The 25,837-nt window shown below is 48.2% G+C and overlaps 1 protein-coding gene across 1 annotated transcript; it reads left to right on the top strand.

The window, feature by feature from the left end:
* Positions 1 to 12,155: 12,155 nt before the first annotated feature.
* On the top strand, positions 12,156 to 22,304 carry LOC125756795 (uncharacterized). The gene is made up of 4 exons (XM_049411751.1): positions 12,156 to 12,448; positions 12,517 to 12,701; positions 21,722 to 21,953; positions 22,243 to 22,304. The coding sequence occupies exons 1-4, from the start codon at positions 12,433 to 12,435 to the stop codon at positions 22,302 to 22,304; spliced, it is 495 nt and encodes a 164-aa protein (XP_049267708.1). The 5' UTR covers positions 12,156 to 12,432.
* Positions 22,305 to 25,837: the final 3,533 nt, after the last annotated feature.

The following is a 25,837-nucleotide window of genomic DNA, read 5'->3' as shown; positions in this document are numbered from 1 at the left end:
TTCTTGTGGGTGTCCATTTGCGCTGGTACTTGATCCTTACACCTCCCCTAATGAAGATGTATTCTTGGGCTTAAATCTTGGGCCACACCCCCTTAAGGTTCACCGGTGCGTTTCCCTTTTATGTCTGCTTCCTGGATACACTAACAACACCGGGCCACATTTCCACCTTTTAGAAACACCACTGTGCATGTCCTGACCGCTCCATAATCAAGGCAGCTTCAAACATATCTTTGACAAGACAAGGGTGATTGAGGGAGACGTGGGTCTTAAATGAATGAATGACTAAACTTTATTAAAAGTCCGGGCGAGGCGGGGGGAAGAGGGGATTAACCCCTGTCCCGTCCCACTCTCCGTCGATGATGATGGCGTCAGGTGACGGCTTGAAGCCCTTGGACCCGGGCGACATCCTCGGCTTGCCGGACGGTCCAAAATTGGTCGGTCAGCTTGTCGCTGGTGAGTGCCGCCTCCCAGCGGCAGCGACGCCGACGCAGCCGATCAGCAGCAGTGACCACAGCCACGGCGGCGGTCGGCCCCTGCCCTCTCGCGGTGGTAGCAGTTCGTCCCTGCCTAACATGCGTCGCGAGGTGAGCGGCGGCAGCGACATTAGCTCTCACGGCACATTCCTAAAGCATGTGCCGCAGTGTGGCTCTTTCCCCGCACGCTTTACACGCGTCCGTCGGGTATATGCTCGGATAACATATGCGTAGGATCGCAGGGCTGGGGTAAGTGTCTGTTTGTAGTAATCTCCAAGTTACCGCCTGTCTTTTGTTTCATTTGTCGTGTGGTGGAGGGTATTTGCGCCTGTTTAGTCTGTAATGTTGTGTGATGTCGCTGAATGTGGTCAGGCGATCGCCCCACGACCATTCCGGTTGCTGTTGTGTTCTTACACTCTCTGAGGTGGAGGCGGCCACCGAATCGGCCGCGGCTCGGTGAGTGAGACCTCGAGCCGCGGTGTGGGCCGCCTGGTTACCTGCAAGCGGGACGCTGGTGTGAGCCGGGGTCCATAGGAGGAAGACCGTCGCATTTTCGGTATTGAAATGCGAGGACGGTGACGTCGAGGCCATCGCTCCTCGAAGGTCGCCGCCGTCCCTGCTGCCATAGCGAGTTTGAAGTATGCGGGCCGCCTGCCACGAGATGCGGCCGCGCGCGAAGCCACGGACGGCAGCCTGCGAGTCGCTGATCACGACCGCAGCTTCCGGTGCCGCGACCAGTGCTAGAGCGATCGCCGCCTCTATGTGTTCCGTACGTACCGTGGCGCTCGCGATGCATTTGCCCGTGTGATTCACAACTGCGATCGCGTGAGCACACCTTCCCTCTGGGTATCGCGCGGCGTCCACGTACACCGCCTCCTCGCTGTTGCCATACATCCTTTGCAGGTCGCTCGCTCTTTTGTTGCGGCGCCCGACGTGGTGCGTCGGGTGCATGTTCTTGGGGAGCGGCGGCACGGTGAGACGGTCGCGGACTGTGATCGGAACCATCGACTTCTCCCCGCATTGTGCGTGGTATGTTATGCCGAGTGACTCGAGGATGCGCCTGCCCGTCTTGGACTTGGACAGTCGCTCGTATTGTGCGATGTTGCGCGCCTCGATCAGTTCGCCCAGGGTTTTGTGCAGGCCCAGCTCGAAGAACGTGTCCATGCTCGCACTGACAGGGGTGCCGACCGCCGTCTTGAACGCTTTGCGTATCATGCAGTCGATCTTGTAACATTCAGACGCCAGCCACTTTAGATAAGGGGCTATGAACGTTATGCGACTGATCGCGTACGCCTGTACGAGACGGATCGCGCAGCTTTCCCGAGTACCGCTGCGTCTGTTCGTTATGCGGCGGAGTAGTCGAATCGTGTCGTCCACGCTGGCGGCAAGCCTGCCGCAATGGCGCGGTGCCGCAGAACGTCCGCCGTCGCCGCACGCGCGAGAGCTGTCCAACTTGCACGGCAAGCTTCGCCGGCGAGCCTCCGAAAAACATGGCCGCACTGCCAAAAGCGGTTGTCGTCCACCTCGAATCTATCAAGTGGCCGCCATGCGCTCTCTAGCTTGTAAGCTCCGAGTTGATGCTTCAGTTTGCTTTAGATTCATGTCCTTAAGCTTCGACAGCAAAGTATTCGTTCCGATTGGGCCCCGTTTTTGAGAGCCGTAGTCAAATAATCGATGCTGTAGGCTTAGCGAGTCCAGATGGGCGCTTCCGAATGCTCGGAGGACATGGATCACGCGCTTGTTAGTTGTTTCTAGCCCTCCATAGCTGGCGCCACTTGACCTGGTGCCAGCTTGGGGACACTTTATTCGGTTTTAAGCGACGCTTTTTTTAATGCCGGGTAGAGTACAGCGCTCTATTGACTGCTGGAACCATGCCTGGCAATGACACGAACGACGTGCGCACTTTTAGCGTGAAAAACGCGGAGCAGAAAGCGAGCAGCTCGAAGCGTCCCGCGGCAGACGCACACGACGCGGAAAGGCGAAAGCAGACGACGCGGCGCGCCGTAGTCATGGCAACCGCTCCTCCGTCGCTGATTGGCCACGGCGCTCTCCGGCAGCCGGAGAACGGCGCGAAAATGGTTCTCGGACCTATTCTTCGAACGGCAAAGAACGGCTGACGTGCGCGAACGAAATCGCTTGCGCATGGCAGCCTGAGAACGGAAAACGGCGAGCTGCCGTGCCGCTAGCGTGAGCGGGCCCTAAGTCTTCGTACCATCTCACCGATGTGACCGTTGGCCTGCAGGTGTAGTCCCAATATGTGCTCTACGCTCGGTATGGGAACGCCGTCCGCCGTTACCGGGAAGCACGGTTTTGCGGCCCCTGTTTGTGGGTCTGTAGAGCAATAGCTCGGACTCGCCGAACATTCGAGGCCCGTGCCTCGCAAGAACTCCTGGACCGCGTCCACGCCCATCTGAAGCGTTCGTTCTACTTGCCGTCGCATCCTCCTCAGGGGACCCAGAGGGTGATGTCCGCGTAGAGGCTGTGATGCAGCCCCTCTATTGTAGCTAGTTTTTCCGGAAGCCCAAGAAGGACGAGATTAAACAACATGGGCGACACGATAGAGCCCTCCGGCGTACCCATCGGGCCCGTCTCGAATTCCGCTGAATCCGCGTTGCCGACGACGACGCTCGCACGCCTGCCCGTGAGGAAATCGCGTATATAGTTATAAATTTGGCCTAATCCCAACGATCGGACACGGTCGAGAATCGCCGCGTGCTCGACACTGTCAAAAGCCTTTCTCAGATCGAGGCCGAGAGTCGCCTTGGTGGAACGAGAAGTGTCTACGATCTGTTGTTTGAGCTGCAGCATCACGTCCTGCGCGGGAAGGTTGCGACGAAATCCCAACATCGTGGGGAGGGGGGGGGAGACGTCGGCGTCTTCGAGGTAATCAGTCACGCGAGTCAGGGCAACGTGTTCCATGATTTTGTCCACGCAGGACGTGAGCGAGATTGGTCTTAGGTTATCGATCATTACCTGCTTACCCGGTTTGGGAATCATGACCACGCGGGCCCTTTTCCACGCATTGGGGAGGCAGCCCACTCGCCAGCACTCGTTAACGTAGGCCGTCAGTCGCGTAATTGACTCGTCGTCCAGATTGCGTAGAGTCTTGCTGGTCACCCGATCCGGGCCAGGGGACGACCTGGTGTTGATACTGCTTAGGACCACCCTGATTTCTGCTTCACTAAACTCCTCGTCTAGTTTCTCCTTGTCGTCTCCGTCGTACATTGCGTGCCGTAATCTTTCTCCCGTTCTAAAGTAACGCTCCCGCACGGCCTCAAGAAATTCATCTGGCGTGCACCCAAAGTCGCGTACGAGTCTGCGAATCTTGTGCCCCTGAGCGGTCTTGGTTTCCTCCGGTTCCAGAGGGTGCCGGAAGAGGCGCCAAGCGCCAAGCAGACGAAACCGCAGCGCTGACAACATGGCAGAAGCTGGTCAGTGACGTCACTGGCTCTCGCGGTCACCTGATCGAGTAGGCCGGCTACGTCACGGGGCCACCGAGTGCTCTTCGAAATCGAAACTGCCCCCAGTCGTAACATACGAGCATATAATTAAACATTCCTCTCGCGCTGGGGCAAATGAGTTTCGTTGCCGCTATTATCGAGTCAGCAGACATTGATTAAGAGCACAAAACAGAGGTTCACAAATTTTCTGTCACCACTCATTTAAGCAAGGTGTGTGACCGGGCTAGTTGGTATTCCATATTGACGTGAACAGCGCGTGTAATACACAAAGGACGAGGAACAGACGAGGACTAGCGCTGATAGTCCTCGTCTGATAGCGCTGATAGTCCTCGTCTGTTCCTCGTCCTTTGTGTATTACACGCGCTGTTCACGTCAACTCATTTAAGGCTGGCGCGACCGCGAACTGACGGCGGGAGCCAAGGGGCCACTAGAAGAGGAGCACCGTCGCTCCTTTCCGGGCAACCCCTTCTTTCCCAACTCCTCGCGCCAATCCTCGCGTCCCTGCTCGCGGGAAAGGGCCTTGCCCCTGCGAGGGACACAACCCTCGCGGTGGGGAGGGAGACGGGAGGTGGATAAAACAGCCGACCAGGCAGAGAGACGGCCTCTCTCTTGCTCTGCTGACCTGCGGGAAACGAGCCACTAACCACATCCCCACCCCAAGACCCGCGAGCCGACCATCGACCGAAGGTGTAAGCGTTGCCCTTTGTTTTCTACTAGAGTGGACTATCCCTCTACGCGACATTTACGCGCTATTGCTAGCGTAGCAATAAAGTGCTGTTTGTTGTTCTAGCCTGTTGCTTTATTCGCCCGAACCCGTCGTAGCTGCGATGACTCGCGCTACGGGAAGGGGACGTTGACACGCGCACGGTACGACTATTTGCGGCTGGAACCGGAGCTAGGCTTCTGCACCAGCCGTGCATAGAGCGGACCCCTTCAGAAGTAAATTACAAACAAAACAAAAGCCGCGTGCGCGTCACATTTTTCTTTCTTTTGATCTTCACTCTCCTTTCCCCTGGCGGCTCTCCACGGTTTCGCATTCGCCAACCGCTCGTGCCATCTCAAGGCTCGTTCACACTGGGGAATCCGCCCGCCACAGCGACCGGAATTATCGTGCCGCCGAAACACAGCGTCGTTCTCACTGCACGCGCACCGCGCCGCCGCATAGCCATATTGCGCCACCTGTCGAGTAAAGCATCAACCACGCGTGAGCGCGGGATGGATTTGCAGTTGCCCGGATGTTTTCGCGGCTCGCAACTACACCATGCAATTTTGCGGGTCTTCAGCGCTGCTATAAAAGACCATGCTCGTGTCAACGCTCTTTGCGACTAGGGCGTGCAAGGCAGCTACATCGCAATGCTCAAACTGGTACTCGCTACAACAGAAACAAAGCAACATAGGCAGCAGTACTCGTACATACCAGTCAATCCAAGCTCGTTGCCAATTTTATTCCACAAATCGTCCTTCAGCAAACTGTCCTTGTGCTTCGGGTGGGGTTTGTCGTAAAGGGCGAGGTAGTTCCGCACCATTTCGATGAGCAATTCCACTATGTGGACGTTTTTCGACTGCGACGTGACGAGCGTGCCGGACTTGGCCGCCATTTTTTCAAGTTCCGCGGCGAGCGGATGGTGCGACACATGGTGCGATTCGGCATCCGATCCGACGTGCGACGCCGCACGCGGTATACGGCGATTCAGGACACATGGGGGCGAACGAGCAATCAGCGCGCAGGCTCCGCCCACACACGGCACCCCGGCTTGCACGCTCGGAAGACATCGCATCCTCTTCGTTGACTGCAAAACAAACAACCTTACGCAGCCGCGCTTCGTTCTGTAAGAACATTGCCAATAAAGCTACGCCTTCGCAAGCGACAAACATCTCAACAGCCCGCATTCACTCGCGACTCCGAGAGTAGGCCTGTCACGACACCGAGCGTAGGCCTAGCAAGGCGGACGCTGTCGCTAGCGCCGTTCGCGATCAAACGCGAGCTGATCGTCGAGCACTTATTTTTACCAACACGATTAAAACTTTTACGCTGATGACACGCGTTTACATGCGCAATTGGTTTTCTCGTAGGCCTCGATTTGACGAGCAACGGTGGAAGCGAAGCGGGCCGGTTCGCCGAGACGGCCGGTGCGGCTGCGAAGTGGCCTTCCATCACGGCTCGATATCTCGCTAGTGGTTCGGAAACGGGCGCCGCCTTGCACAAATGACACACTTCAAACGTCATGGGTTATTTGATGTCAGAAAGAAAGTTTATCCACTGTTTTTCATGATCGGAGCCGTCCGAACGTAGTGCAACAAACGCGCAAACAAACAAGCAACAAACGCGCCACACAGAGGCGTGACGTCAGGCGTCTCCCGCGCTACCATTGGCTGCGGCTGTCAGACCGACGCGGCAGCCGCGCGGCTACATTCAGCAAGTTGGATGCCCGTGCGGCGTGCGAATCGTCTCCGCACGCTGATGGAACCTGTTGGGCGTCTGTCGGATGCGGCTGTTGGCACGAACAGCCGTACGACGAATCGCATCCGAATTCGCACCATGTGTCCAGCGCTAAAATCGGTCCGGGAGCGATCGGCGCGGAGAGGGCCGATTCGGCGAATCTCGCCGCCGCCGAACCGGATTCTGCGGCTCTCCGGTCGCCGGAATGCTCAGTGTGAACGAGCCATCAGCGCGGTGGCGTATGGTGGCCGCAGCGTCCCATTTCACCGCTGCTAGCGGTTGTTTTCCGAAAGGTGGTTGAACTGAAGCCCTTCTATCTTTCAAAAGCAGCGGAAGTTTTTGATCCCAGCCGCCGCGCCTGGCGATAGGCCAGTTGGCGACACGTGACCGTTCCACCTTCGCGCCCCGCCCTAATGGCGCGTTCACACTGAGACATTCGGCGGCGAGAGCGCGCGGAATCCGCTTCGGCGGCAGCGAGATCAGCCGGAAAAGCCCATTCCGCGCCGATCGGTCCTGGACCGATTTTCGCGGCAGCTGCCGCCGGATTCCCTCACCGCGAACCAATCGGAACGCGAGTCGAACATTCGAAAAATGGCGGCGCGCTTGTGATATCGCAGTCGTCAAAGCCCGCAGCAACAGCGAAGTCTTTCGTAATCATCCTGCAGCTCTCGACAACTGCCAAGTGTTGTCGCGATTAGCATCTTTGCAATACATCATCGCGATCTCGCAAAACGGGTAGCATTATCTCGGCTCGACCAAGCTTCTCGTGTCTTGCAAATCAGGACGAACCAACCACAACTGCTTGCATCGTTTCTTTTGTTCGGCGAATGCATGTTTATCCTCGTCAAACATCACCAGAAAGTTGCTTTTTAGCAGGCCCAGCAGTTCGACGACCCAGCTCCTGTTTATGCGCTTCGCCATAACGAAACGCGTACACAACGCAGAGCGTGTCGATGCCAGCGTTCCTTCGCGCGAAGGGACGATGACAACTAGGCGCCCTAGTTTCGGCGGTGCGGTTGCTAAGTGGTGTGAACAATGTGGAATTTCGGCGGCGCGCGAATTCCGGTCGCTGTGGCCGGCGGATTCCCCAGTGTGAATGAGCCTTAAGGGTTCAGCGGCGGCAGCGCTGTTAGGGTGGCTAGAAGGGGAGGTGTGATGACCGGGCGGCAAAAGTTGGCCGCCATTCGCGTGAATGCCGTGGGGCGGCGCTGTCGTCGGGGGCGCCGTCAGCGAACGTGGCCGTTATCCGTCCTCGGCAGGGAGAACGCTTCAGTAGAAATGCGTTACCAAATTATATAAAACTTTAGCTGATAATGCAGTTCCTTAGCGCACAGCTTGTATTGCGCTACTGTTATGCGGTTTTGAAATACGGGGTACAGAGCCGAGTTTTGTTCCGACGGAAAGCAAGTGGTGGTTGCTCTGAAGGCGTGCAAGTATTTTAGTGTCACCCGAAAAGTCTTTAGAAGAATCTTCATTACCCGATGACTATATGACTTGCTAATTTAGTGCCTGTTGACAAGAGTGGACCGCGAAGTAGTGTTTTAAATTATAGGCCCATTTCCCTTACAAGTATTGCATGCAAAATACTTGAACATGTTCTATTTACCAATGTTATGACTCATATGAACACGCATTCCTTACTTAATCCTCAGCAGCACGGTTTTCGCAGTCGTTTTTCCTGTACAACACAATTACTTGAATTGACACACGACTTATCCTGTGCTTTAGATAAGGGTTTCTCCGTTGACTGCTTCTTCTTAGATTAAAAAAAAAAAAGCCTTTGGCGTTGCACGCCCACTCTTTAATAATTGAAAAACTAAAAATGTATAATGTGAACGATACAGTTAATTGTGAACTGGATAAACGAGTATTTAAATTTGAGAAGGCAGAAGGTCGTTATCAATAGTAAGACGCATCCCGGGAAGTTGATGTGTCCTCTGGCGTGCACCAAGGGTCAGTCTTGAGTCCGCTATTGTTCCTCATCTACATAAATGACATTTGTTCCGGTATTTCATCACATATCAAATTATTTGCCGATGACGGCGTTTTGTACAGAATTATACATAGCTCCCATGATTGCACTACTCTCCAAAACGACCTCGACAGGGTTTTAGAATGGTGTGATAGGCGGCGTATGTTTATTAATGAAAAAAAAAAGTGCATATGTGTTTCACTAGGAAAAAGGCCGCCCATGACTCTTTTTATGTTATAAATTCAACCAAGCTGCTATCAGTTCGCGAACACAAGCATCTTCGTGTATATTTCACACCGGACCTTTCCTGGAGCCGTCACATCAATCACGTCACAATTAAAGCTGGGCGTGTGCTAGGTTTCCTGCGCAGAAATGCAAAAAAGTTACCATTTGAGGCCAAGACTCAACTGTACATGTCTGACGTTCGATCTATCTTAGGTTACGCTTGTGCTGTGTGGGATCCGTGGAAGGGAAGCGACGTGTCCAATTTAGAAAGAATTCAGAACATGGCTGTTCGGTTTGTCTGCTCTGACTATATACCAGGAATTTCAATGTTTCAAAAGCAAAAGTAAGGCTTGGTTGGGAACTTCTACACAAACGAAGGGAATATGTGCGGTTGAAACTATTTCATAACGTATTTCACGACCGAACGGGTCTGGACCCCTCGCGATACTTCACAAACCGGATTACGTTTCGCAGCGATTACATCATGCCAATAAGATAAAGGAAATAAGCTGCCCGACTGACGCATTTAAAATGTCGCTTTTTCCGAGGACGATAAGCAAGTGGAATAGGTTGTCTCCTGAAGTAGCAGAAATTACTTCACATGAAGTATTTTCAAGTTCACTGCTGGGTCTCCAGTTGTGTACTGGCGCGGTTGTGTAAGGACAAAACTGTACTATGAACCCGATTTACATTGTGTATATCCCATGTATCACTACGTAAGTTGACAGTGAATTGCGTTTATTGTAATGTTAAAGAGTTGGAATGTGTATTCTGCATCGAAATATTGTATTCTCCCCCCCCCCTGTAATATGCCCTTGGGTGCTGTGGGTACTATGATAGATAAATAAATAAATAAAGCATGAAAAAATTTCGGGGGTGTCATAACCCCCTCAACCCCCCCCCCCCCCCCTTAGTTACGGCCCTGGGGGCGTAATTATGCTCCAATGCGCTCTGATCATTTTATTCGTGCGCCTCATTACATGCGAAAGCAGATAACTTGATTTACGCCAACCAAATCAGGATTAAACCATGGCATACATGGTAATACAACGTTCGGTGGTCTTTTCAGGCTCGATCAATTCAGAAACCAAATAAATAAACGCAACATGTTACTAGGCAAAGAAACTTTATTGTGTACAACAGAACGCACTTGATCGTTTCCGCGGCTTGTCTCATATCACACAAGGCTTTCTTCTTTTGACTTTTTGTCATTAATTTCTTTGACTTTTTGTCATTCATTCCGCTGTTTGCGCAAATGCTTTGCGCAAACAGCGGAATTCTCTTGAAGCGGTTTGTCAGCCCTCGGTATGGCGCATGCCCACTTCAAGAACAGTTCTTGGCAAGTCGGTGCGTGGAAAAGGGACACTTTTCCGAACAAGATCTGTAGCCGGAATCACACCCTGGCAAGAAGCACCAATAACGCCGAGTTTTTTTCTTTGAGATAGACGGCATCTTTGCCAGCACACAACACTCATGAATCAACAGAACACGCCAACACTTCGCAGCAACTACACAACTACAAACCGCCGGCCAGGTGTTGACAGCCGGATTAGTGCCGCGGAAACGCTGACGGCGCCCCAGATGGCAGCGCTATGTTGTGCCCTAGCGGCGATCACGCGAAAGAGGACCACCATCTCCTATTAGAGTTACTGTATATGCCAACGTTTATAGATACTATAAACGTTGGTATATGCTACCTTTAGGTAGCAGAGTTGCGCCACTGTTTTCCGGACGCCGCTCGCTCTGCCTTCGATGATTCCAGCAACGCTATTCGCCGAGCGCCGTCACGTGGTCATAGGTGGCTCCTTTGCGCTGCGGAGAAGCCAACACTGCCAACACTTCGCAGGCGACGCTGACATTTTGTAGATTCCGGCAGCTCAAGGGCGGTTGACATCGGCGCTGTTGTTATTAGACAGTTATTAGTTTAGCGTTAGCGTGATAGCGGGGGTTAAGGGAATATCGTTACCGTGCCGCAAACGTTCGTTGTGGACAGCATGTTTTACTTTAGCGGAATAGCGCTTACGTGCCCGATGGATGGATGGATGGATGCTATGAGCGTCCCCTTTAAAACGGGGCGGTGACATGTCTGCCACCAGGCTCGAAGAAAAAAAAAAAAAAAAAAAAAAAAAGCTTCCTTGTTTCATGTTGGCCTAATACCTTATCTACATTGATTAAATCTATGTTATTATACCAAAAAATATAAATTCACGGTCCATCTCTCTGCCTCTTAAGGCAGAATGACCTTATTTTTCCCCCATTATTTATTTTTGTTCTTTATCTCTACTTTTCTGCCACCAATACTCTAACCGTCTCTTACTTATTTCTATCGCGGACGTGTTCAGCTTTCCATTGTTGTCCCTAAAACCCAAGGCTTCATGTAGACTCGTACCCACACGTATACCTGGGTGAATATCGCCACATTCAATCAGTACATGTTCCATCGTTTCCTTAGTTCCCCCGCAGCATGTACATTGTTCTTCTTCGTTACTAAATCTCGCTTTATAACTACGCGTTCTAAGGCAGCCCGACCTTGCTTCAAACAGTAAAGCGCTTCCCCTTGAATTATCATAAAACCTTTCCCTCCTTATTTCGTTTTTTCCTTTTCGGTAGTTACTCAGAGCCGGCTGCCCAAGCTGGGACGGTGGCGCCACCTAGAGGAGGGTGAATGCGTTAAAAAAAAAGTGAACAGAAAAGACTGAGAATTCTCGCCTGTATACCCGCACGACGCAATATTACAACTTTTTTTGTATATTTGCCTGCGTTCATTGTTTTAGAATGTGACGACTGCAATAAAAGCCCCATGAAGATCTGTTTAAATCAACACTGTTACTCTGTCGCGCGAGCGCGGCTCCTACGCGGGTGGTGAGTGGCTTTCCCGCAAGACTTCGGAGCCCAATATGGCGTACCTTGGCGCAACTCTGCTACCTAAAGGTAGCATATACAGTAACTCTATCTCCTATGGCTGGCCGCCGCCCCTAGCGCTGTGCCGGTTTTAGGTACGGTTGTCTGTGTTTTCAAGCGTGGAGTTGGACCATTTTAGTAAGCAGGCAATACTTCAGGTGCCTCTCGCATTGTTGCTACAAACTGGAAGTACCTATGTACCTGACGCTTGAGTGGACGCAGGAATTTTGTGTTTGAATTGAATACTTGGAGCATGACGGGCTACACTCGCGGACAACTTTTCTTGGCAATGAAGGAAATGCTACGGGGGCGGAGCTACTGCACATGTACTGCTCCGCGAAGTAGTCCGGTTCGGCGCGCGTTTCGAATTTAATATTGGTTTGTGACCCTTCCGTATCTCCTATGACGGCCATTTGATTATTCCAGCGGCCGTCACAGGCTTAGAGAGCCATTTGTTAGTGAAATTCGTCACAAGCTCCCTCGGCGAATCGTCGGAAAAGCTGGAGGGTGACGAGGAAAGCGTATCCCCGGAGTCGGGGCTCTCCCGGTTTGGCGCGAAACCGGATCTGACGTTCCCATAGGGAGGTACTCCCTGCCCCTAGACAGGTACTGTTGTAGCTAGGGAAAGATCCGACGATTCCTCGGCCTTGTCCCCAGCCTTTACTTGCCTATGTCACCTATGTTCTACTCGGTACCCTCACCGCAGTCGCCGGCTTTGTTTGAGTTATGCCTTCTTTGCGCGGTGTGCTGATAGGCGACAGCCAGGTTAAATTCATGTGCAGGAGTCGCTTTCACTTGAAAACATCCGTCGAGACCTGCACATTTAGTTTTGGTGGTTTTGACGCTGTGCGAATGGCTGAGGCCGTCTCTGCGATGCACTTTCAGCGCGTAGACTGTCGTTTTGTAGTACGTTGGTGGTAACGACGTTTGCAGTAGTGCCAACGCGGACCCTCAAGATATATGCGACAATATAGGGGTACGTATTCTGAAATTGTGAGATGCTTGGCATCAGTCACTGAAGGTTGTATTTTCTTTATATTTTAGAAGTTAGTTCTGCAACTGCAGCACGATGTGGCCCCCGTGGTGTATACGTCTTCAAAGTGCTGCCACGTTGCTCCAGCTCTGAAGACGCCGATGCGGAGCGCCAGATCAAGAAAACGCGCTTGCTGAACCGCAAGCTGACGGCTACGCTGAAACGCCTGCCGTGTGTTCGAATCTTGAACGCCGAGGTAAGTTTACGCCGACATACTGGTGCGCGCCGCTGAGGGAAATGCCGTACCGTCGTGGTCGGCACGCAGCTTTTTTTAAGAACTTTTTAGCCGCGCTAGTTGCTCATTGCTTGCGGTAGAGGTCTTGCGGGTTAAAATACTGACATGCCGACCACGACGATATGGCATATCCGTATTGCTGCACGGTAAACCTGCACTACCAACAGACTCGATTAAAGCGGTATGTAGATGCGTACCGTCCGCACCGCATTCTAACGAATTTTAAAACTTAGTTGTAAGTGCTCCTAGCAATTTTCTCCCGTGTATATGCGTTCATCTGAAATACCTGACTGTTGTTATTGACAAGGCGTTCACACGATGTTGAGATACAGGGAAAATACCGAAATGAAGGTGACAATGCACGTTAAGCACGTGCACACCTTTTACGTGCACACCTTTTAGTGATCTTGCATGTGGCCATTATACACAGTGGAAAACAAGGCCTTGAAATTTAATGCCCTTTCTTTAAGACGGTGACATACATGGACAGTGAGGATGCTTTTCAGTATTTAGATTTAGCAGAGTGAGGCAACGTGGTGCCATTTTTAGTAGAGGCATTTGAGAATACATGGCTTGCATGTGCCGTCACATGAGCTGGCTCGTATGTTAGAGACAATTTTGATAAAGCATTCCAATGTCCGTGGAATGGTTCATCAACAATGGCAGTGGTAGTGACACAAGCATCCTAGCCTTTCTCACGGAAGGCCACTAATAGAGTAAGACAGTGTTTTCAAGGCATGGGAAAAGAAATGTTTGACTGAAACATCAGTATGTGGTGATCAGAAAACCGCCAGTGTCCGCATCTTCTCAGTGACAACCAACTCACTATGACGTTGTTAGGTAACTTTTGTTACCCTTGAATAAATGAAAGCCCACAAGTCACTGCTATCTCGATCTGTTTCAGTGGACGAATGAAAACCTGTCGACTAAATGGGTTCATGTATGCGAGGTACCTTTTGAAAAGGCAACAATTAAAATTAACGTTTCAGAACCACTATGGGCCCCTTGTTCACAATAAAGAATGCGAAGAGGGTGATTATTTATGGCCTAGGTGCCAGTGGGTGCTGGTGTATATCCTGGGTAGGTCAACACATGTACAGCTAAAGTAAGTTGCACACATACCACATTTGAGATCAGATGTATAAAGATTTTCTTCGTTGCGATTAGAGCAGTGGTGTCCAAATTAATCGCTTGGTTAGTAATGAATAATTATCCACCAGTGTTTGAGCATGTCTTGCCTTTCTCAAGGCATTTTTTATGGTGTTTTGTTGTTTGTTTGAACTTTTCGTTCCACTAATGTAGGATGTGTCACAGTTCACGCATTTTGTGGGTAACCTCCTGGAAACTATTTGTCTAAGGAGAACTTTGATTCTTTGGGAGGACAAACGGGAACAGCAAAAGTATGTGGGCATCCCATGGTGCAGGGAATAAGCGAGTCACTTGCAAGATTTTTTTACACTAATTGTGTGAGAATTTCCCAGATGCCAAAAATCTAGGTAACATGACAGCTCACACACGTTAAAGACCTCTTGGAGCAATAAAAGTTACCAGGGGTAATCTACAAAATTCCACGGATGAACTTTGATACGACATATCAGTGAGACTAGAAACCTCAAACGAAGTTCATCGTCAACAAACAGTGCAGCAGTGTACAATAGACAAAGAAGGGAACGGTTGTCTTTGTTCCCTTCTTTGTCTGTTGTCCACTCCTACCCTTTTTGTTGAAGATGGATTAGCAACTAGCCCAATCTCAAAGCTTGCCTCAGACGAAGGATTCAACACCAATAGTCACACTCGTTCGGAGCTTTGGCAATTTTAGAGCCCTGTAAAAGCCTTTTATTCATCAATAGAGAGCCATTGGGTGTTTCCCAATATGCCTTACAAGTTTGCCATTGAAAGTTCTGTCTACGTTAATGCAACAGCTTAAACATAATAATTCTAAGTTAGAAACACAGACAACTAACTGGCTAGAACGTGCTATCATATCCTAGTGGAAATGGAAGGACCGTAAATTATAGTGATAGAATCTAGCACACTTGCAGTTTCAACAGGATTTGCATTTTTAAAATGTGTTTCAATGTTGCAAAAACCGGTTTCTTGTGCAGCCTGGTGGACAGGCCTTCATACTGTGCAAAGGAGCCATTCGTATTGCTGTACAGTCTTCTGTTCTTTACATGCACCATAATTCGTGCTTGATATTACAATCTATATTATTAGGCATCCCCACTTTATTCTATGCTATTTATAAGGCAAAAGGAGTGATTGCTGAGAGGCGGCTTTGCCATCACTGTGACTAAGGGAACTGGCAACCTGTGTCAAGCCGTGGTGCTTATGCGCAGTGCGTATACATGCTGAGTGCACAAACACGAACCACAGCAACAGGGGCTTTATAAGCACAATGTTGCTTTCTTATAGATAAGGCCTTGCTCGTTTGCTGGCGTATTATTGCTATTGTGCTAAACTACCACTGTTTACAATGTGTTGTGTGTATGACTGAATTGGTGCGTAAAATTGTGATAAAAATTTCGAGCCATTCCATTTTGTGAAGGCAGGTTACCAGTGAAGCTGTCTAGCACATAACACACAAATATGAACAAATGTATGAACTCGTTTCTTGTTATGATTGGTGGTAAATGTGATGAAAGGTACACACACACACATTTGTTGTCTTGATCGGTGGCTCATTATTTTTGGTCATGGTGATGACGATGGCCTTATTGTTGCTATGACGCGCAATGATCAGCTTGGTTACAACCTTGCACATGTTCTTAGCCAGAGTCTCATCTATGCCTGTCTGGTGGTGAGGTTTGTACAAATTGTGTCGCACAGGAAGCCAAAGCATTCTAACACAAATTGCATAACTACGGTGGTTTGTTTTTGTGTTTTATATTTTTTCAAATTAGAGGGTAAAAATTGGGTGCTATTTTTCAAGCTGATAATTTGAGAGAAATCACATTTTTCGTGGAACCATCATTGAACTGCATGTTTTTGGGGGGGTTTAGTTTAGAAATGCTACATGAAATACATTTACACAAATTGATAAGTCAAAAGGTAAAGAGCCTTGATAACATCTAGGAAAAGACACATTTAATTCACAAAAAGCTGATCACCGATTTTTTACGCGTCCTTGTTAACGTACATTGCCATTTGCATGTGCAGCATGTTGGTCTTCATTCGAGAGCTGTCTCACCTTTGGATGTACAGAGGCATCCACTTCCACCTTGAGCACCGCACCGTGCAGCCAACGCTCCGCGGAGCGTCTCTCGCGGGCGGCTGGGGCACGCAAGCGCAGTGACAACTGTAGGTGGTGCCTTCGCCGCGTCGTCTGCTAAAGCGCAGTGGCTCCGCCTAATCGCGCTTGCTCTTCGATGAAGGTAACTTAATCTCATGGAAATCGAGAAGCGCAGCGACTGCGCCTCGTTCCGCACTGCTTTTTTACCTACTGTTTTCTTTTTCTGCATGCGATCCTAAAAGTAATAAACCTTGGCCCGTGCATGAGTAAGATCGCCAAGCCGGGCTGGCACTCCCGCAACTAAGCTACTCAGATGCTTTGTGCCGTACAGTTAGAATATTCCCGCTACTCACACGATTGTTTTCATCAGCTGAAAGTTTGGCGACACAAAGTCGACAATAAAAAAATATAAGTTTGCGCTGTGAATTGAAGGCTCACGGAAAACTTTCTGCTTCGTGCTAAAGTTTTGAGCCAAGAAATATATAAAGCGATACGCGGTGCTTTGGGTCACCTAGCAATAAAAAGGGAGTCAAGCTTTATTCAGCGCCTGCTTACAGAAGTAATCATTTGTCAGCGGCGCTTCTTTGGTGAACTGATCGCGTGATATGACTTCAGCTGAAAACTCTATTAGAATGCTTCTTCATTTTTCTGCATGAATGGCACGAATAAGCATGGTTGCAAATGAGTAGCAAATTAGGGCGGCGTATTGGCGAGTTAAATTCGCTAGCGCATGAAGGCAGCAGTGCTGATAACACCTGAATGTAATGTAACTTCTCTGAAATTGGCAAATTGCTCACATCCTTTTGTTTTCAGGCGAGTAACAATCCAAACTTTCGCACATTTAAAGCTGTTATGTCAGACCTTACCATGCATTTATCGCCAATTTTGCGGCGCCTAGCTTTGAAGCTGATCAAAAACATTTGCGTGAGCAGCGGGAACATTCTGGCTACTGGGCTCAAAGGAGCTGAGTTGCTTAGTTGTAGGAGTTCAAGCGCGGCTGTGAAAGTTTACTCATGCACGGACCGAGGTTTACTGGTTGTGAGATCGCATCCAGAAATGAAAGAAAACACTAGCAGCAAAAGCTAGACGGAACAAGGTGCAGTCGCTTCGCTTCTTCTGAACCGTGCTGGATGCTGGATTTGCATGCGCATAGCAAGAGCGAAGTTAGCTTCACCGCAAAGCAAGTACAATTCGGCAGACCTGCTGCGCTTTAGCAGACGACGCGACGAAGGCTCCGCCTAGAGCTGTCACTGCGCATACGCGCTAGTTACCCAAGCAACCAAGAGAGGCGCTCCGCGGAGTGCTGGCCGCACGGTGCGGTGTTCAAGGTGGAAGTGGACGACTCTGTACCTCAGCTGAAAGAACCCTCTCAACATCACAGCTTTCATTAGCTATAGTCGGGTACAACTTTAGAAGGCAGCGGCATTTTCCCCTCAAATGCAGATGCATACGAGCCTCCACCAATAGGCGCGCACTTCAGGTGACGTCATGAGCCGGACGGCCGGTGACCCCGCCGACGGAGAACATGCCTAACATGCCTAGCGGGACTATTTCTTTAGTCGCGGAGGCAATTGGCTGCTGCGCTTCGGTCATCTGGGCGGGGCCTCTCCTGTCTTCTAAAGTTGTACCCGACTATAGGCACAGCAATGTCATTGCAGCATTTGCTGGCCTCGGGTAGTGAGCAGCAGAGTCATGCCAATATTCAGTGAGTTCAGCAGCTGGTTAGTGTGGATTGCTTCCAGCAAGTACTGGTTGCACTTGTGAAGTGAATTCATGTTTTTAGTCTCTAAAATGAAGGTAGGTCAGTTGTTATGAAATGACTGTCTCAGCAGACAAGAGTCTCTTTCTCTTGCAATGGATTCAATACTGCTTGCAATTTCCATAATGTTAGGTGGTTTTCACCTTTGTTTGAGACGTTCCGTTTAACAGTGCAGTACCATTCTGTGGAGAGTTTTGTGCAAAACTCCACGCAACATCTTTTCACTAATGTGGTGCTGCTGTTGGGTTACGTAGACAAAACGGGTTTTACCAGTCATTGTTGAAAGCTCGCCGACCATCTGCGGATGATGGAGGATTTTAGCAAGTTTTGAAGGCGTCCGGACGGTTGCTTGCATCTGTGTGCGAGAGCAGACAATGCAGCACTGCATGTGTCACAACTTTGTGGGTGCACTTGTTCTTGCTTCCTACACGGTGATGTCGGTGTCCAACTTGTCGCCCAGAAACCGAAACCGAAAGTCGTTCATACAAATAAGGCGATGTGAAATAGTTTCGAGAGAATACATGAATTTGGGAGTGTGTCTCATGCTTCCTAGATCAATAAGAAATGTTTGCAACAAGAATGCACAAGCCACAAATTTGATGGCACCACCCCTTTAAGTGGTTGTGTGTGAACTTGACGTCAATTTGGACACTTTGGTGGCTTTGTAACTCCTATCTAACAAAAATAATGCAACATGTTTTTAGAGATTAAGTTAGAGCACGTGCTTGGCTTTAATTCTGGGGAGTTTAAAGAAAATTGAAGATGGCCTTTTTTTTAAACTGAATGTCGAAGTATTTTATTTTTAGAGACGTTTCTTACCATATGCATTTATGGTTTGCATCTGACATCATCCTCGGCAATCATACTTAGCACAATGGTTAACCTAATGCGTGGCAAATCTCTGGAAAATTTGGGAAATTTCGAGTATTATAGACGCGGAGTCAAAAAATCTGAAATTAGAGCATTATTGAGCAATGGGTGCCGTATTTGCAACTTCTTTTGCATAAGTTATGGGCAACGGAACTGCAACATAACATTTCATAAATGCACGTTACTCACAGTAAGCCAAGAAAAATTGACTCGCAGCTGCAATAATTTCTTTGTAGGATCTTGTCAAAATCGTATTTTCGGGAAATTCGCGAAAAGCAGTTCTGCTGAGTGAAGACTTCCGTCCAAATTTTTTTTACTTAGGCAAATTTTTTTTTTCGCAAAACTAACATTGGTTTCGTGGCCATGGGGACTCATACAGCAAATATTTTTCTTTTTCAGCGAAATTAAAGGGGTCCACAGACATGCACCGATGTTATCTGAATACACTCTATCTGCTACAAAGTAGTAATCTTCATGTTTGCTCATGGAATCTTTATGAAATCGGAAAAATGTGGAACTATACTCTGTTCCAGAAGTTCCGTGCAGCAGAGCCAAGGCTACACGACCCTTCCACAGTGCTGCACGGAACTTCTGGAACAGAGTACTCTGTTCCAGACTCTGTTCCAGAAGTTCCGTGCAGCAGAGCCAAGGCTACACGACCCTTCCACAGTGCTGCACGGAACTTCTGGAACAGAGTATAGCTGTACATTTGGTAATTTGCCCTACCTGCATGCTGTGGCACATAGGCTATACATAGGCGCCCCACTGATGCTTTTTTTAGTGTGAGCAATGGGGCCATAGTGGTCCCAAAGCATCAATTTTACGTACTTTTAAAAAATTTGAGGCGCGTTCTAATATGTTAATCTGGTACCTTCCCTATCTGACAAGTTTTTATCAGACTTTTGACTATGTAGTGAAGTGTACATCACAGGCTTGCTGTGTCAAAATTCTTCTATTATCCGCACCAGGCTCTCTCCTCTAACACTGTTGTCTTTCACATATGAACATTGGATGCTTGCACGTGTTCTCCATGTATGGCAGGCTGAAATATTCATATTTATTTTCGTTGGCTGCTGCTTCCTTGCGTTAGTGTCAAAGCAGTTGGGGCATTATACAAATGTGCAGGCAACCATTAATTGAATCTGAAATGCATGTGCCGTATTTACTCGAATCTAAGCTGATGTTTTTTTTATAAAAAACAATGTGCGAAAGTGGGGGGTTGGCTTAGATTCGAGTACCATGATTAAGTTTTTTTTTTCTGGCCTTGCGAATTTCGAGTGTCGGCCTAGATTCGAGTAAGTACTGGTACATATTCTAGTACTGTCACTATAGCTTCAGTGGTGGTTGGTGAGCTTTCAGTAGTGATTCATCGCAATGGTGGATGCAGGGTGTCGGAACGAAATGTTTTTCGTTTCGGTTTTAGTTTCGTTCCACCGAAAAAAGTTCCGTTTCTGTTCCGGAACTAAAGAAAATAATGTTTTGTAACGGTTCTTATTTTTATGCGAAAATTTGAAGGTAAAGTAACGATAAAAACATAGGATTTGTGGTAAACTTGCGCTCCTCTTAAGAACGTGGGACGGGTAAAACACGTTCTTCCCGCATTCTTCAGAGGAGCGCAAGTAACTGTACGACGAATTGCTACAGACTAGCGCGAGCTATGTGGGGTGTCGTGGCTGTGGCTGGCCCAGAAACCTGTCAGGGAGGAGACCAAGACAAACCAGCAACCATCTTTACTCCGCCGAGTCTCGGCCACAACTGCGAGCTGCGAGCGTGCCATTGTTCGTTTCTTCTTCTACGGACGACGCGCTTGCAGCCGCCGCTTTTATACTTGTCTATACGCTTCTATACACTTATAGGAAGGAAGAACCAGAGGTCAGCAACAGGAAAGAGCAGGCAACCACAAACGGTGGCAGCAAGGCGGCTGCCACGACGACCGCTAACCCGAAAATGGATGCGGAGCCCCCAGTTGCCACGGACAACACCGGGACCTTGGTTACGTGGTGGACGAACCGTGCCGACGTGTGGTCGTGCACGCCACGTGCTGTCCGCTGTGGCCAAGGATAGCGGCTACTGCGCCCTCCTCCCAGTTTCACCGGAGGGAGGGGGCAGTATAGAAGCGGTGGCTGCGAGCGTGCTGGCTGTAGAAGAAGAGAATGATGAGCGATGGTGCGCTCGCAGCTCGCACTCAGCAGCCACTGGCAGCGGGCAGTTGCGGCCGAGGCTCGGCAGAGTAAAGATGGTTGCTGGTCTGTCTTGGTCTCGTCCCTGAGGGGCTTCTGGGCCAGCCACACAAAACCCCAAAACTAGCACCCTTCCAAGTTACTGTATTTAAATTTCTCAAAAGTGAATTATGAATTTTCTGAGCAGGTCCTATGTTTTGTGTCAAGGGAGTGAGCATTTTCTCAGAAGCAGCCCGTCCTCGAGGGTGCAAGACCGCTGTTCTGATAAAACAAACTTCGGCACCGAGAATGCCCTCTCCACACTAGTGTGACTGGCACACGAAAGTCCACTTGCATTAATATAAACAGCTCTGGTTGCCACTCTTTTCATTTTTCATAAAATTTGAACATCTTTACTTTGGAATTCTTGCATGAGATAAGCGCTAAACACTATACCCTGACATATGTATTATTGCTCACATTGCATGACCTCGGTTGTTCCAGGTCACCAAGTTTTCCCGGGAACTGAAAACTGATAAAAAATATTTCGGTTTCACTCTGGAACGAAATAATAGATAACGTTGTTATTTTCGTTCCGGCCAAAAATATCTTTTTGTTTTTAGTTCCGTTCCGACACACGGGGTGAATGGCTATGTAATTTCAAGCTGTGATATTGGTGCAAGCCACATATACAGGGGCAATGCAAACATTCAAAGGAGCGTGTATTGATTTCAAAAGTTCCGGCTGAGCCCATCTAGCAGTGAAAAATTTTCACATTGCAGCATACTAGCAACACGTTATGTTGCCAAATTTTTCCATTATCTTATGAAACTGTAGGCTGTGGTCCCATGTTGTTCACTTCCCTTTCTTTTGTTTAGTGACTTCAGTTGATCTGCAAGTTCTTTCTTGTCTCATGCATCACATTTTTCCTAATTGCACTAATTTTTTTTGTTCCTAACAGCATCGGTTTCTCAATTCCTCGAAAGAGCCACGACGTGCGCCCTTAGCAATTGATGGGTACCATGTGCACAGAGGCCAAGGGATCGATCAGCTGGCCAAAATCGTCAGTTCTCTTGCCCGTGACTTCGGACCTGGAGTGAAGTCACATGGACACAGCGAGCTGGGTATCTGCTACAGGCTGCTGAAGTGCAGCCACTGCACACAAAAGGCCGCGAAGTCCTGCGGAGGAGGGGGTAATACACATATGCACAAGTGCACAACATTCAAATTTTTTTAAGCACCGTTATGAGCAAAAGTCATTGTTGCATGTGGTGCACTTGTGGGTATGTACTATATACATATTTTTTAAAAGAATAAACTAGTGGCAAGTGCAACAGTTGTCCTGTTGAATCATATTAATCCTCTTGTGTCTTTTTTCTGTGCGCTGCTTTACATGTTCAGATGCTCTGTCACCAATTCACCCGACTTTCAACCTTACTGAAACTTGGCAAATGCTGCCTGCCATGAAACGGCCCTTTTCAGGGCCACCCATGTGTTGTCCGGCTGGTTGCGAAGTCCCAACTGCGAGCCTCCTTGAAACTTGAGAGGAGTTGTACGGCGCAGATTGTGCTTTTGTATAATTAAGATTGTGCCACAGGGTCTTTCAATTGAAAGTAATACATATAGCATGACCTTGCATTAATTATCTTTCATAAATGCTAATCACTACTCGAACAAATCGAGAACGTTTCTGTATTGCAGCAAATAAATGTAGAAATTGCATATGTCATCACACCTTTATTGCCCAAAAAATTGCATTTATTGCACATTCATCAAGCAAGTGACCTATGCAGGACACTATCTCTGCAAGCTCAGATGTGCACGCGCAGGCCTTGCATTTATGGCTTTGCTATCTTGGCAGCCCTGTGTTCTATTGCTACCTGTGAATGTGCCAAGCAGATTGGTCTGAACGGCATCACAAGTAGCTAAACACATTTTAGAGCGCAATGAACTGGGCTAGTTGGTACTACTTCATTATGTCACAGTGCGAGGAAAGAAGCCAAGGCACACAGTGCTGTGTCCCAGCTTTTTCCTCGTTCTGGGAGCACTGGAACAATGACATTTGAGAACATTCACTTGGAGCTCCTACCATCACATTTGGCTGCATGCTCCAAGCCCAGCTCGTCCAGACATGATTCAAGGCATCACAGTTGTGTTCGCATACATCATCTGTGTAGAGAACAAGTTATTTGGATTGAAAAATGGCCATCCACCTGTTTTGTACAAGGCTACCAGGAAATCCATACTGATTTCTCAGAAAGGAAGACAAAAAATTCGTACTGTTCCTGGGCTCAAGCCTGGAACCAACACCTTTCCAGGGCTGTTTCTCTACAACTGAGATAGCCAGTAGGCTAGCAATGGGCAGTGTAAGGGCCAATTAGTTGAAAAGTCAAAGCACACAGAATGTGGCAAATGGGTCCTGTGGAAACGTGCAGCAGCTTTTAGCAGAAGATTCTGCGTTAATATCTATTTATGAAAATCAAACTTGAAAGAAAAAACATTACTTGCAGCTGGTTATAAGCTACTTATACCTACTGTGCTTTCCACAGAACTCATTTGTCATATTCAGTGTCCATCGCGCTTCAAACTGAATTTGCCCTCGCACTTTGATTACTAGCATACTGGTTAGCTTAAATGGTTAGAGCGACCACCCCGAAAAAAAGTCGTTCTCGAGTTCAAACTGTGGACCATGTCAAATTTTTCGCCAACTAAAATGCTGTTCTTTACGAGAAATCCATATGAATTTTATCGTAGCTTTGTGCAACAAATGGGAGTGGATGGCTATTTTTACATTCATAACCGTTTCTATGTTGTGCAGAACTCCGCTGTTATAAACGAGTCATTTTCTAGCAGCCAACAGCACATCATAGTGTTTGTAGATCTGGAGTGCTTCCCAATACGGACCACTGAGAATGGCACAGTTGCATTGTGGGGCAAAAGTATATGGACAGTTTGTGCCACTGAGCAAGCTTATGTTATGAGGCCCAGCAGCACATAGTGCTGGCATTGTTGACATAGTTCCTTGAAAGGCAGTGGGGGTTAACATAGGCTGAAGTTGAGGCATCTCCGTTGTAGTGCAGACAAAACGGGTGCGGATAGTTCGTTCATGCTACTGAGAGAAAGTAACGGAGGACATGGCAGCAACACACAATGCCGTTTATGAGTTTGCAAGGCAGGCCAACTGCACCAAGGCGGATGAACTGCAAACAAGAGAGCCACATGGTGTTTCTAAGTGTCAGGCTGTACGTCACGAAAATTTAGCTCAAGAAAGTGAGCCCATAGTGTGCACTATAGGTGAGACCGCATCTGTTTGTATATAACATGGCAAATAAGCTGATTGGTACAAACTGAGTGAGAAGAGTTTAGCAAGAGTTTCATGCCACATCTTGAATGTGCTTGAAAAAGTGCGTGAGCCAACATGTTAATAGGCTGCTATCGAACAATGTATCTAGTTTTTCTTTTCGAGTAAGACCTGTATATCCAAAAGTTGGCCTCCCAGACAAATATGTATTATGGGTGTCATACTGTCAATTTGATCACGATGGGACCTGACTGGGTAGAATTTCTCTACTGTGATTATTTACTGTATGCAAGTTGCAGAAACGAGTCAATCACTGTTGAGAAATTTGACCCTGATTGGGCTTAATTGCGATCAGCAGTGCACCATGTGACAACGGTATCATCCGAGTTAGTTTCTAAGTATGGTCTACATCCAAGCCGTGGATGGATCAACCTGTAAACCTAAAGCGGCGGCACTTACGACTGCAGTTTCGCAAAGTCGTACTCTGTCTTGCTGCAGCTTTTAGCACACCATTCTTTCTATAACTGTTTGAGACGCTTTGTATACAACTGTCTACATCACATGTTTTTGCTAGTCGTGTTGACTAGTGGCTAAGAAAGAACAAGATACATTTAAGAGTGGATAAATTGAACCTCCTGTGTAATAGATCTGTTTTCAACTTCATTTTGCAGTGTACCGTTAAATATAGTCAATTAGCAGAAGGCACTACCATGTTCATGTTCCGCTTTTTCCAAGTCACCTATAAAGTATAATTTATCTTTGCTCGAAATGATCATAACCAAAAAAAGAAAAATTAGTACTATATTCTAGCCTGAGATTTCATTCTATTTTTGCAAAAAGCAGAACATGAATGACTTCAGGTTCAATGCAATTGCAGTTTAATCAAGATTAGTTACTATAAAGCACATACATGACAATATTTTTGTTGCAACATCGAGTCCCTTGAGATAATGTGCAACTCTGACGAATTACAGGCAGTTCTTCATAGATCGCGTCTGAAAGGGTTTAATGTAGTCGAATGAAAGCTCGCACTTGAATCGAAAGTTCAACCCGACTTGCAGCTCAGTTGTAGCAAGTTCTACTGTGCGTTTAGTTCTGATTTTTTTCTTGCACGAATTTATACAGAACACACCCTCAATTGGTGCGCTGCTGGCAGGCACTGATTAGTTACTGCATATGCTACCTTTAGGTAGCGTAGTCAGTAACTCTAGCACTGATAAGAAGAAATCAGCGTCTTTAGGTCAAGGGTGCTTGAACTCTTCCAAAAACACCCCCTTCGTGAAAATGAGCAAGTGTAGCGCAAGAATCTTCAAAAGCTTTACGTTGCGAGGGGTGCTGGACGTGAACAATTCTGTCTTATCAATAATGCAATGTCCTGATGCACTGACAGCGCAGAGGTCATCAAAAGCAAGCTATCGCTTCCATTATAGCACTAAAAGCGCCTTCAAAGCAAAGCTGTCAAATAGAAATCACGGTTTACATGTATGTACAAAAAAAAAAGGGGGTGGGGGGCTGGGCAGTCATCGACGCCCATTAGCAAAGCAATATTTGTTCGCGGCAATACCTAGTACATCTGAATTTGAAGCACAGCTTTAGCTTATATTTTGTGTGGTACCCGCGCGTTCATGCACGTTCACGATCGTGTCCAGATCATCGGAAATGAATTTTCAGAGCTCGACTGGCTCGATACCACATCTAGCGCAAGTTAACGATCAAAGAGCTCGATACCTATCGAAAGCGCAGAGCATGACACTCATACAAAGCACAATGTTGAAT

This window comes from Rhipicephalus sanguineus, unplaced genomic scaffold, assembly GCF_013339695.2.
Source record: "Rhipicephalus sanguineus isolate Rsan-2018 unplaced genomic scaffold, BIME_Rsan_1.4 Seq7992, whole genome shotgun sequence".
Classification (NCBI taxonomy): Eukaryota; Metazoa; Arthropoda; class Arachnida; order Ixodida; family Ixodidae; genus Rhipicephalus; species Rhipicephalus sanguineus.
This window is presented reverse-complemented; position numbering and strand designations above follow the sequence as displayed.